This window comes from Neolamprologus brichardi, chromosome 7, assembly GCF_056152115.1.
Source record: "Neolamprologus brichardi isolate AB-2024 chromosome 7, ASM5615211v1, whole genome shotgun sequence".
Taxonomy (NCBI): domain Eukaryota; kingdom Metazoa; phylum Chordata; class Actinopteri; order Cichliformes; family Cichlidae; genus Neolamprologus; species Neolamprologus brichardi.
In genome coordinates this window covers 31,850,588-31,864,249 of record NC_142110.1, presented here as the reverse complement: position 1 = coordinate 31,864,249, position 13,662 = coordinate 31,850,588, and the positions used below count along the sequence as shown (strand labels likewise).

At 39.3% G+C, this 13,662-nt stretch overlaps 1 protein-coding gene across 6 annotated transcripts in view; it reads right to left on the bottom strand.

Moving 5' to 3' along the window:
- Positions 1-13,662, bottom strand: part of tcf4 (transcription factor 4) — a 241,975-nt gene that overhangs the window by 42,930 nt on the left and 185,383 nt on the right. For all 6 annotated transcript variants that reach the window (XM_035915060.2, XM_035915066.2, XM_006782080.3 and 3 more), the window contains 3 exons: positions 4,271-4,376; positions 1,092-1,240; positions 135-282 (listed from right to left, as the gene is read on the bottom strand). In XM_035915060.2, coding sequence (XP_035770953.1) covers positions 135-282; positions 1,092-1,240; positions 4,271-4,376 — 403 coding nt within the window. The remainder of the gene's footprint in view (positions 1-134; positions 283-1,091; positions 1,241-4,270; positions 4,377-13,662) is intronic.

Here is a 13,662-nt window from a genome sequence, read left to right as displayed (position 1 = left end):
TCAGTAGGTTTCGTCCTCTGACAACCACCAAACATTTTGAAATGTTCACTGAGTGATCAGGAGAGACGTGATTGCCTTCAAGTATTATTTAACGCTAACAGTGACCTTGTAATTTCTTTACACAGGCATCTTACCCATGATGCTGTCTGTTCCGTTGGTAGGGGCAGTGCAAGAGGCGGTGCTGTAGTGATTTGCCCCGCCCCCACCACCTCCCCCTCTGTGGAAGCTGGACATGGGAGGAAGGCTGGAGTTGATATCTGCAGACGAGTGAGACGGGTAGCTCTGCGAAGACACGGATGGAAAAAAATGAACCTTTAATATGAAAACTGCTACGAAACAGGAAAGATTACATTAGAATAAAATAAAAAACAGAAGGAAGTGGTTACAAACATGAAGCCTGCGCTCTGGATAATTACAGCACTAGAACTGAAATAAAAGAATTACTATCTAATGACACTTGACAGCTTTATGGCTTCACATATGTGTAGAATTTATTAATCTTTCTCATGTGTCCAGATCTGCAAATGTGCACTTCCAGTAAAGCACAATATAGCCAACTAACAATAACTGGAAAAAACCAGCATGTTGAATTCATTCTGCAGAGAGCCAGCGGTCTTTAATATATTAATCACTACTGATAGATTTATTTCATTAATGGATTTTGTTGGTTATAAATCTATGACTAACGGGATTGTAACCATAATTGTAATTTTGGTCATTATAGTTTCAGTTACAGTGGCTTTAAGTTTTTGTTCCATGTAGTTTTCTGTATAAATGTCCAAGAGCCACCATCCAGATGCCAACTAATGACTCAATATTTCCTTTTTAAGTGTTCACCAAAGACATGCAAGCTTGAATGAATCTTTTTCAGGGTTGTCTTATTTCATTTGAATCTACCAGTTGAATTTAATTTTCCTGCAGAATGTAGGTAGTAGAATAAAAATCTACATTCTAGGGTTGCTTACTGGATTTAGCTATTAGCTGGATGGCCCCACTGTGCAATGCAGCTTCAGAAAGCAAAACCAGTAAAGAAGCACATTCTCCATGTTGTGTCCATGTTCAGACACTGTGTGACGGACAGTTCTGCTCACCAGTCTGTCGTGAGGGTGAATCCCGCAGTAGGAGGAGCTCTGAGCAGCGCCGTGGGCTGAATTCCCGCCACCTAGCATGCTGCCGTGGTAACCTTGCTGGCTCATACTGCTGCTACTGCTGCTCCAGGGATCGCCGCTATGGTGACCATCTGATAAAGGCGATACAGAAAGGAAGATAAGGAAGTTAGAAACGTTTATTTTGTTTTGTTCTTTTTACAAAACCTTAAGACAGAAGTTTTAAACAGTTTTAAAAACAAAAATACTTTTATTGTGAAAGCTGCATGCTTTTTTCCTTGTAACTAAGGGCTTTTGTGCAAGACCTACAAATGCACCACTAAAAAAAAAAGTCATAAAATAACATTCTCCCACTAACTTTCTCTATCTATGCCATTACAGGAGTGTCTTCAAAGGTGCCTATGCACCGGTTCTTCTAATTCTCCAATCAGCTACTACAGCTCCAGATTTATAGACACTAATCTTCTGCCAGATCGTAGACTCAGTTAATATCACTCTAATTTGAGCATTTCAGTAGCTTTTTTGCTATAATCTTTGCATCTGAGTGCTGTCTCAGTTTCCCCTCAACTGATATTATTCATCCTTAGGATCCATTTGCCCCTCAGCTTTCCACACCACTAGCCTCAACTGGCTTCAACTATCTGCCAGTGACCTCCCAACTACTCCCGGTTCCTGGCTTCCTTCTGCTCATCAGAAATAATACCAGAAAGACATTCTAGCCTCAACCTCCACAGACACTCTGACCACCCACCCACACAGACTTTAACCTTATTCTCTTTGGTGCAAGTAACCGTGTAAATAAACTTGCAAAATATTGCAACTGGATTTTCAGTTCAACTATGGACCAGAGGAAGTTTGAATCGACCGAGGGGCTTCCAGTTAGTAGAGGACATGCTCTGTCACTTGGGCCGCAGAGGCCCAGAGGTGCACAAGGTGATCAACCTCAAGGGAAGACTGGCCAAGTGTAAATCAATTTAGGTTTGAAGCTTCTTTTTTTTTAATGGGAAAACTTTTTATTTTTAAATTGCAGCTTGTCTAGAAGACCTAATCACGGGAATGAGAGAAGTACCACACAATTTCTGATATTTGAAAGGATCTTATAATCAGAGACACTGACTTCACGGAGAGTAAAGTTAAATTTTTCATGCTACTGAACTAACGTGTCTATTTTACCAATTTCTTATCTTGTTTTGAGGTCATCAGCTGCTGCTGCCATTATTCACATGTTTGACTGTAAAAGTGAAACAGTGATTGCATGATTTAGATATTTTTTTTCCCACTACAGTAAAACAAAATTTCAATTGATCAAATAAATTGATATATATTAATGAACTTTAGGGGAGGTACATGTGATGTGCAGGTTTCTGACAAGGTAATCTCCTGTGTAAGAAAACAAGGTGAAAACACAGTGAGGTTTCTCTCTGCTGTCAAACCTTCCAGACACTCAACAGTGTCTACATGCAGTTCAGCAATCTGACCCACTTTGTGCAGTAACCTGATTTCAGAAAACATTCACATAAATGGGACACCTGGTCTCCTTCCTCACATTAAGAATTTAAGAATAAGCCGGTAAACACGGATATGTGCAGGACAAACCTGATTTCTGGGACCATGTCCACCTTGTGAAATTAGCTGAGAGTGTATGTACTGTATTCACATGACAGACACCCAGCAGAGAGAAAAGAGGAGAGTCGGGGGGGGGGGGGGGGGGAATGAGAATTTAAAATTGTCAAAGCATTTTCCATCTATAGTTGAAAAGCAGACAAATTTGTTTAATCAAAACAGGACCAAACACTCTAAAAGGAGGGGCATAACGCAGAGATAATGGCCTGTATTTTTAAACCAGTCCCTTCAAAGAGATACTAAAGTAGACCTGTTATTATTTTATTTATTTTCTCTGCTACAGAAGTGTATGCACATATTATACATGGCCAAAGTTTCAGATAACGAGGTCAGTGTATGTATAAGTAATCCCTGGGAGCCAGAGCACAGGCTTCAGACTGCTCCAAATGATCTTTTTCAGAGTTTTTTTCTATTCTTGGCTCTGAATGATGTAATAAAAGTGGCTAACTATAATATATTCATCTTAGGCATAGCTCTGGCTGTGAGCACACCTGCTGTTCAGAACGTTTGCTTACACCGCGGAGACATTCACAAGAAAGTCTGCTTAAAGAGTTAGTCTTAAAAGAAGTGGGGTGTTAAAACAGCTGGTTTCACACAGGATGAGCTGAGGTGCTGTGTTAAGCCCAAGTAAAAGTTGTTTTTTTTAAAATTTTGAATCATTAAAAACTACTCTAACAGAGCCAGTAGTTTAAATTATCCAATCAATGACAAGCACCTGCACCTTATATTATACTGTAGTATATCTACATGACTCACTTGTTTGTTGGGCTAGTGTTCCATAAAATCAAAGCGATTAAATGGAACCAATGTTCCAGGTGAACCAAACCAACCAACCAACCACCTGCAGAAGCTGCTGATCCAACCTGTGTCAACACTAAATTGCTCGGACATGTGAAAATTGCAGACTTTGCCAGGACAATTCATGTTTTAATTTAAAAGGTCACAAATGAAATGTTTGCACAAAGTCATATCAGTGGCTACAACCTAATCCATGAAAGTTTCCAGCCTGTATTTATTATGGAGTTGAGTCTTTGATCTTTAAATTGTCCAGTGTATTTTTAGAGAATTTAAAATGAGCTTTTTTTTATTTGCACTATTCGGTTCTATAAATCATAACATTACTTGTCCTCACACTGCAACTGGAATCCTAATAGAAATATGTACATGCCAGTGTTGTTGTTTGATATTCCGTCCGCGTTTGAGACCAGAGTGACCAAAGAGTAGATAGACACATGAGCTAAAATTAAAATGAAGAGCACAGCTACCCTTGCCACTGCAAGTAAGTTAGCAAACAGCATCAGTGATGTTGACATCACCGATGTGTGCTGCAAACTATGAAGACCTCCTCTGGGTGGCTGTGATAATAAATAACTAAATGTATGACTCAGTTCTTTGGCTGATTTTGGTGAGAACAACTTCCAGTTCAGGGAGCCTTCGGCTCATTTTGTCAGCTATCCAGTATCCACAGTGAGCTTGGGAATGTGGTGGTGGGAGGTTTGACGAAGGACAGACCTTGTGTATGTGTGTGTGAATGTGATTACCTGGCATAAAGAAAGAGCTTGGGAAGCCAGCACTGGGAGGTTTGGAGGAGGGATAACCCGGTGAGTCCCTGTTGTAGTCGGCTGTGCTGGCAGACGGAGCGTACACCTGCAACAAACACAGAAACATACGACGTCAGGCAAAAATCAAACCTTCCATTCTCTCATTTTTCCTCACTGAGGCTCAGCAGGAGTTAGTCTCAGACATTATTTCCAGGAGGTTGTAACAGATGACTGACACTTCCCTCCTTCACTAAAACATCACCCTGGAATATCTGATTGAATGAACACAGCTTCCTGGGCTGCTGTGGGTCTTTGGCTGTGATTGTTAAACTGGGGGAAAAAATATGGAAGCTGTTCTGGAAACTTTGTGTAAATTACATGAATATTGGTTTCTGAACAATACAGGTCTGTTTTAGGTTTGCTTTGTGCAGGATTCATTAAAAAAAACATGTAACACATTATATATAGATTTCATATTGTATGCATCCAAAATATAAAATAGGATATGTCTTCCATTCATCATGTTATCATTATGCTAGAAAAAGAGCATAATTTAAAACTTTTTCCTTTTTCAAGTTCTTGATCATTTTGAATCAGCATTTTCTTTCAGACTAAGGAAAGACACATTCAGGTGTTCATTTTATTAATGAATTAAGTTTTAATTAGATAATACATCTGTTGGATTGCTTAACCTATAATTTAAGACAACTTGTAGCATAAAACAAACAAAAAAGAGGATTACTGATAATTGTTCCAATGTTTCAAATCAATTACAGAAGAATTATGATCGAGGTATGATCTTATTTTTAAACCAGTAAACCAGATTAATTTTATCATTCATAGCTTTGAAGCCATATTTTTTAAAATGTATTTTTTTATTATACTATGAACCAGAAAACTCCAATCTTTTAATTTAAACTAATTTTCTAGATTATGATTTTTTTATTCATTTATTTATTTTACACAGGGTTTTAGTCATATGTCATTCAGAACCACATTTATAGAATATTTTATTCCTTTTTGGGGGTGTTAATGGCATTTTCTAACTTATGAAGCTCAACAAGACTTTAAAATCTTTATGAAAAACATAACAAAGCAACAAAACTAAAGAATTTGAACACAGACTTCTCTTTATCTAATGGTTAGATTTATAGTAGTATAGTAAGGATACCAATTGGCACATATTTAGAAAGCAAAAACAGGGTAAATAACAATTATTTTAATTTAAAAATAATAATTTTAATGTAAGTAATCAACTGCAGAAGTTTTATGGTTATATTATTTACTTTTTAAAAAAGAAATATCCTGACTTTAAGATCTGTCAATCTATACCTTAAAACTACAGTGTCAATGATGTCAACTATCTGCAGAGTCCAACACAGATTTTCAGTCAGTTATCCTCTTAAACAACCAAATCAGTGGTTTTCTGAGTGTCTCCTCTCAGAGGGAGAGGAGCAGCAGTAGCAGCAGTCATGCAGCAAACATGCAGCAGCATGAGAGACTGCAAGTACAACCGGCAGCCTGTCATCACTCAAACAGGTGACGCTCTTCCTCAGCAACATAGCGTCTGAGTTTGGTCATACTATCAGCTGGGGGTCCCCACAGCATGCCTTTGTGTGTGTGTGTGTGTGTGTGTGTGTGTGTGTGTGTGTGTGTGTGTGTGTGTGTGTGTGTGTGTGTGTGTGTGTGTGTGTGTGTGTGTGTGTGTGTGTGTGCGTGCGCGCGCGCGCGCGTGTGCATAGCGTGCGAACACTCAGCCATTACGCTAGCTCGCGCTGCATGACGCAAAAACTGGAACAGCTGTTGAAAACAATCTTCTCTGTTTCTGTCTTTCTCTCGTTGATTCCCATTAAAATGAAAAACCTCACTCCGCAGCTACACCTAATCTACCTCGATCCCCAACCAAAGACACGGGTTGCTTTGTTAACTTTAGAGTATTTGCATATGGATGGAGCACAGATGTGGTAAAAACCAAATGTGATGATAAAACACAGAAGGAATAAAAAGAGAGAGATGAAACAAAAACACTTGGGGGCATTATAAAAAAACATCATCTCACTTCCCACACTCCCCGAGAGAAATTATTAAAAACAGAAAACAGATTAAAACAGTTTCTTTTAAACAAAAACCTCATGATTTTTTTCTCTCACGTCACTGAAGGATTGCTAGTTTGGAAAAGCTTCTTATTTCTTCTACCATCCTAGATCCTCTGCACTCCTGCAGGTGAACAGTCTTTGCGGAGAACCAAGAAACTAACAAATGGGTCAAATTTTTGCAACGCCTACCCGACTCTGAGGAGAGAAAGAGGCTTCCCCGTGTTTCCCTGTTTTGATTAACCTCTGTACATACAAGTGAGTGTCTCTGGTTCTCAGGGATGAGTTGAGGTCGAGATGGCCTTGCAGCAGGTTAATCAAAAACACAAACTGGGGGTATTTGTCTCATTTCATCCACGATGTGGACTTTGTGTTTCAAAACATCAGCTACGCTCAACGTGTTTTGACCTTTGTGGTTTGAAGTGTACTTCTTTTCCTTCTGATTTGATCCAACATCACAGCTAAGGCTGGAGTCATACTTCTCTGGGGTTCATGGGAGTGTTTGTAGTTCATTGTTTGGAGTACATTTTCATCTCCCTGAGGAACCTGTATCCTTACAGAAGTCGAAACAACCACTCAGACTGCTCGAGTCTTTGAGGCGTGTGTTTATGCAAGCTTCTCTCTGGGCCTGTGGGATTTCTGGTTACCCAGAATATCTCCTTTACACAGGTCTTTGGAGACCCTGTATCAGAGAAATGTCAGCTGAGCGTATAAGACAATGAGAAATGTTTCATGAGGTGTTATAGTTGCATACATTCTGCATAGTATAATGCTTAATGGCAGAACATCAGGATTTTGAGGGCACAGTTATTCTTTATTTTTGGTTTATTGGCTCTCGATTGATCAATACACCTGCAGTTGTTTTGCCCACCAGGTATAAATACAAGCTCTTAAATTTAGTCCACTTACTTCCGCTGGGTTTTATTAATTGAATTGGACAGGTTGCTCAGTAGCAGGACATCCAGTCGCACTCACATTCACACCTGTGGTCAATTTAGAATGACCAGTTTACCTAACCCCACTATTGCATGTGGATGGGGAATCTACGTCATATCTTACAACGTAACCATAAACCTTTTTTAACAATATGCTGATAACCTGATGTGCACCTCTCTAGAAATGCAACTACACTTCGAGTCACCGCATCCTGCAATGACTGAATAGTTTAGAAATTATTGATTTTTTAATTGATTAATAATAAAGTGATTTTACTGAAAGTGATTGATATTTAATCCCAAAGAAATTTAGAGAGAAATTTTAAAAAAAGTTTGTCTCAAGCTTTGCTGCTCTGAGACTTTATGAGTCTGAGCTTCTCAACTAAAGTGGCTACAGTCTTAAGTAATAATAATAATAATGGATTGCATTTATATAGCGCTTTTCAAGGCACCCAAAGCGCTTTACAATGCCACTATTCATTCACTCTCACATTCACACACTGGTGGAAGCAAGCTACAGTTGTAGCCACAGCTGCCCTGGGGCAGACTGACAGAAGCGAGGCTGCCATATGGCGCCATCGGCCCCTCTGGCCAACACCAGTAGGCGGTAGGGTAAAGTGTCTTGCCCAAGGACACAACGACCAGGACAGAGAGGGATCGAGGATCGAACCGGCGACCTTCCGGTTACAGAACCCTCTGATCCACAGTCGACCTAAAACTATGTGAAATGTAAAAAAGTAAAAGTAAAAACAAAGTAAACGTTTTTAACTTCATGAAAGAAAATAGTTACAGAAAGACTGCAACACAGCGATGAACGGCATGACAGTCAGGATGTCAGAAGAGCACTGGGAACTGTGGGAATCGAATGCTGGGGTCAGGAAACACCCACCCATGAATAACCACACACACACGCACACACACACACTAACAAACTTCCAAATACACAAGCTCAAGCACACAGATAGAAGCTGCTAAGTCAGCTAGGAGAGGTCTGTACCTTCCCACAATGCACCTTGCACGACTTTAAGCACCCAAATCCCCCAGTCCACACATACACAAAGACACACACACACACACCCACGGAATCTGTGGATGTCATTAGAGCTAAACTAAAATCCCCTTAAACTTCCTCTTCCTCCTCCTCTTCCCCTCTGAGAACAGAGTATGTGCTCTAATCATAAAACCACATTTATTGACCCAAAGCCTGTGCAAGAACACACACACACATACACAAACAGAAACACACACTCAAACACGCATGCTTGTGTCGTTCCTGCTGAAAATATTCAGATTTATGTCTCGTGCGGTGCAGGCATATTTTCCCATTGAATGCTGCTGTTAGACTGGTGACGAAAGAATGTGATTTGTACTGTATGTCTGTGTGTGTGTTAGAGACAGACAGCAACAGGTGCAGAGTGCGTTCAAGTCTGAAGAATGCAGAGGGACACAATAACAACCTCACTTCCAGCAGTCACACACACACAGACACACACACAGAAGCATCAGTATTCCCACAGTTAACCAGCAGACCTTGAGCCAATGAGAGAAAGCCTCGACTGTTTTGTAATTTTACTGACCACAAACCTCAGAAAATAATGCCAACCACAACAAAAACAGTTTGCATCCCATCAATAACCTTCATTTGGAGCTTTTTTTAAACCACTATTATGTAAACTGGGGGATATTCCCACAATTCATTGCTCTATGTCAAATACTTATTCTGCTCCAGTAGAAGCAGGTATGGAAAACAACTGTTGTGCTTTGGTATAAAGTAGAAACCAGTCACCCTGGGCTCTGTGTAAGAGAAAGACAAACACTACAAAATCAATTATCTGGACCACAATAGAAAAAAAAATGGAAATGGTTCAAAGTTTGCTGTGGCATGACAGAAAAGAGCTATTTAGGAAACCTGCTGACAGTCCTGTTAGTGCTAAAAAAAATCCCACTGGAGCATCACTGCTTGAATATCAGTGTTTCACACAGAACTGGGGCAACCTACATACTTTGTGACAATAATAATAATGGCACAATGATGTGCTGCCTTTACACTGAGTGACTCCAATGACAGTGGAAGAGGTAGCTGCATTTCCTGCAAACAGCAGCGTGGGTGAGGTTGGGAAAGAACAAGGTCCACAGCACCAAATGCATGCCACGACAATGGAGTTGGAGTCCATGACAGTCAAAGGCAAGACACTCACTGGACTCGTTGTTGTTGGTTTCAACAGCGGCCTTGTCAGGTTGTTGGAAACGCAAGGCAAGAGGTGCCAGGGAATTAGCAACCTTTGCTAACATACGTGATAAAAAAAAAAAACATTAAACATGGACATGAACCAAATAATGTCTGTAAAACTGAGATGTGTATCACCGTGGAAATGTAAGAGAGATACACAAAAAACAGGAACCACTCAAAATAACATTTTAAAAGATCCACAGAAACCAATGTAATCAGTTTCTTACCAAATCCAACACCAAAGCCGCACAAAAGTTAACAATTTTAGTAAAACAGGTCACTATCTGCTACTACCTGAAAAAAACAATCCTGTCTCCTAAAAATGATGTTCCTTTAAAACGAAGCATTTTCAGTCATGTTTTTTCTTTTTGTTTGTTTGGGCAAACATACAATTAAAACAACCAAAACATTCAAGATAAGTACTCTGGCGAGGGTTAGCAGAAGCATGAGTCACAAGACTTTCACCTGAGAAAATGAGGTTTGATTAATGTGTGGGACCAGTTTGTTTCTCACTTAGTGTACTAATATTGTCTTCTTTACTTTTAAGGTTTATTTTAACTTTGTTTTGTACAGACCCTTTCACATTTTTTCACATTAGAAGCATCTCCTCCATTTTTGAGCAATCATGTTAACAACTGTCACCGCACTAGAGAGATGACTGAAAAGGAATTTCTGTAGAGAAGCAAGAGAATAAAGGTTGATTATATTCATGAGATGAAATCTGGGAGAAAATCTGATTCTCTTAAAACCTAATTGAAAATGTACTTTAGTCCTCTGGCAACAACATTTAGTAGACAGGGCTGACACAAATCAGGACAAACAGTTCTCCATGCAGAGAGACACAACACATTCAGTGGTGCACAATGAAAAAAACCCCACAGAAACAAGTATATGGTGTAACTAAATCTACACTTAATCTAACCAGTTTTTTAAGTGTTTCTTTATCACAGTTTCCTGTGCGATAGTAGAGACGCAATCAACCTACTGGCATAAACCAGTTCCTAATACAAACCAGCAGAGCCAGATGTTTAAAGTGCTGATCAGTAGAACCCCCGACAGAATTCAGTAGAAGCGGTTGAGTAACGCCCGATGGGTTCGGAGAACCTTCACAGAACATGAAACATCACAGAATTCATCAAAGCTTTGTTCTGCAAAGCCCCCGGCAAAAACATGAGAGAATAAAGACACATTCCACTGAAAACCGATTCCTCATGGCGCTGACAACACACACACACACACACACACACACACACAGAAAATGTACTCAGAGCAAAACAGCTGTGTAACTCACTGACCTGAACCAAAGGTAGGAAGAAAGGCAACCACATTTTAACTCAAAATTAGCAAAGTTTACACGTTGTGTTGACAAGTCCTGCTTCGCTTCAGCATTCAGTTTAATCCTCATTCTGCAAACATACTTCAGGTGTAAGGCCTACATGTGAAGCATGCGTGGAGAACACGAGAAAACGACTGAAAGTGAAAGTGTTGATTTCATTCCAGTTACATGCCACATTAGCACTACAAACATACATTAGCACTACAATAAAAAAAATGTAGTTACTGCCCACTGATTCTGGTGTCACTGAGTTTTTAATTTTTAAAGTAAAGTTCTATGTGTTAAAGCCAACTGGAGCCATTTTGACATGTATATAAATAACCAACCAGTACTACAGCACTTCTAGATGAGCCTCAGTTTGACTCCCTGTCAAAATAAAATTTGCAAGAGCTCTGTTTCTTTTAAAATAAAAGTGGCAAACGTAAGTGACGACTTGAGACTGAATTTTTTTAGGCTAATCGACATTTAAGGAAAAAAAATTGCCAAAAGATGGCAAATTGAAATGTGAAATGTTAATATATTCATGTTTCATTCAACTAGCTGATTAAAGGATCGTTTCAGTCCTAATTTAATGTAAAAATGTTACTACAAGCAAAAGATAATAATATAATAAGGAAAATAATAAATAATAAAATAAAAAATCCATATAAAGAGACTAAATACATTTAAAAGAAGAAATAAAGTGAAAATGTTACATAATGATCATGTAGGAAACATTTCTTTCTCCAGTTAGAACTTGTTGACAGAGATGGAAATGCTGTTGGGCCCTGGAGGATTTTGTGAGAAAGTGCGAGTGAAGAAACAACAAATATATGAGAATGAAATGCAAAAAGTTGGAAGCCGATAAAAAGACAGTAAACGGAAACAAAAGAGAGAAAAATGCAAGGATGGTAAAGAAAGAAAGAAGCAGGAGGCTCTTTTGTCTTTGTTCAGTGTTTGATGCTTCTTCTCCCAGTTATTGTCTCCAAATGTGGGGAGCATCTGTTCAGCCTCCCTGTGTCAGCCTCTGCTCTGACTGAAAAAGAAGAGGAGAAGGAGCTTCTCCTGCTTCACGATCACATTTTGATAACTAGTGGGAAACTCAGACAGCACACCCTCTTTCAAGGCCAGCACCAAGGTTGAGTTGTACTTCTAAAGAAAGTTACCAGAACGTAACCAAACATCATGCTCTCATCATCTCTTGTTGAAGATTCATTAATTGCATAAACTTCCATCTTCTACCTCACAGAGAAACTAGCATGTATGCTGTTTACCATGTTCACTCTCATTTAAGCATATTAGCATGCCAATATTTGCTGATTAGCACACAAACTATATCTAAAACTAAACTAAAATGGAGAACAAATGCAAACTGACTTCATGACAATAATTTATTATATTTTAAGGACCTGACAAAAAAACACAAAACACAAATTTTCAAACTGAGCAGGGAATTGGAAGCCTGAGCTTTTATCAAGTAACTTGAGCTACTACTGCCTTTATATGGGGCATAATAAGATAATGTCTGTAAAATTGAGATGTGTATCTCACCGTGGAAATGTTTTTTTTTTCTCTATATAAAGTAACCTTAAGTTTATGTTTCACTTTGACTTTCCAATGACACTATACAAAAAAGTCAGAAAATCACCAAAATCAACAAGACATCATCTGGGGATCATAAAAGCATACAGAAAAATTTGTACCAATCTGTCAAGCAGATGTTGAGATATCTGTCACGGGGGCAGTAAGGCCACAAATCCTTAGAATTTATCCTCTGAGGACCTTAAATGCAAACATTTTCATTGCAATCTATATGTGAGTTCTTCACAGCTTTGGATTTGAGCCACAGATACTTGGGTTGATGGATGCGTTAAAGTGTTGAACCATAGCATGTCCTATCTCCAGTCATTGGTGGTTTCTTTTAACCATGACCACAATCTCCAACCTAAAAAAGACATTCCTGCATGGATACACCTGGCATTAGTTTTGTTGTGTGTCCAAGTCCAAAAGAGTGAAAACACCTATGTGGGTGTCAACATGCGACGATGTGAATTGTTCACACTAAGACAGTGGAAGCACCACAAAAAAAAAAAAAAATTTGCCACCTATTTTGTGCCCTGGATGTACCGTATATTTCCCTTTCCTGATCCAACACTGTAACTGTTGTTAGTAATTTAAATAGTAGTATAAGGCGAGATGTGCAGAAAGATATTGTTATATGAATATGATATTAGTACAACCTGTCTAGTGCAGTGGTTGTTGATGGAGCCAGGTATAGTAGGGTGAAAGGCGGGATACATCCTGGACATATCGCCAGGGCTAACACAGGGAGACAGACTCACATTCACACCTATGGAAGAGGACTTCTTTTCAAAATTATTGAAACTATTTTGTGTAAGTGATGATAAAAGTACATCACAGACTTATGTGTTCAGCCATAATAAAAGAGCTTTGCCTGTTGCTGTCAAAGGGTCAACATCTACGTTTCTACTGCACAAGTTAAAAAAGGGGAAAAAAAATTCCCGGCTTTTCTGTCCTCTCTCTCTCTGCCTCTCAGTATCCATCTATCCCTCTCTCTCTCACACAGACACACACACAGAGAGAGAGAGTTTACCACGCTTCATCCAAAGCAGATGTGCTGGAATGTGAACACTCAAAGGAGCAGTCACGAAACCTCTTGACAGACACACACACACACACACACACACAAACTCACTCTCTCTCTCGCACAAACACACACACAGTCGGCTGCACCTGTGCCTTTCCAGTTTTTTTCTCTCTTTGTTTCCCCCTCCCCCTCCTCCTCACTGTCCTCTGCC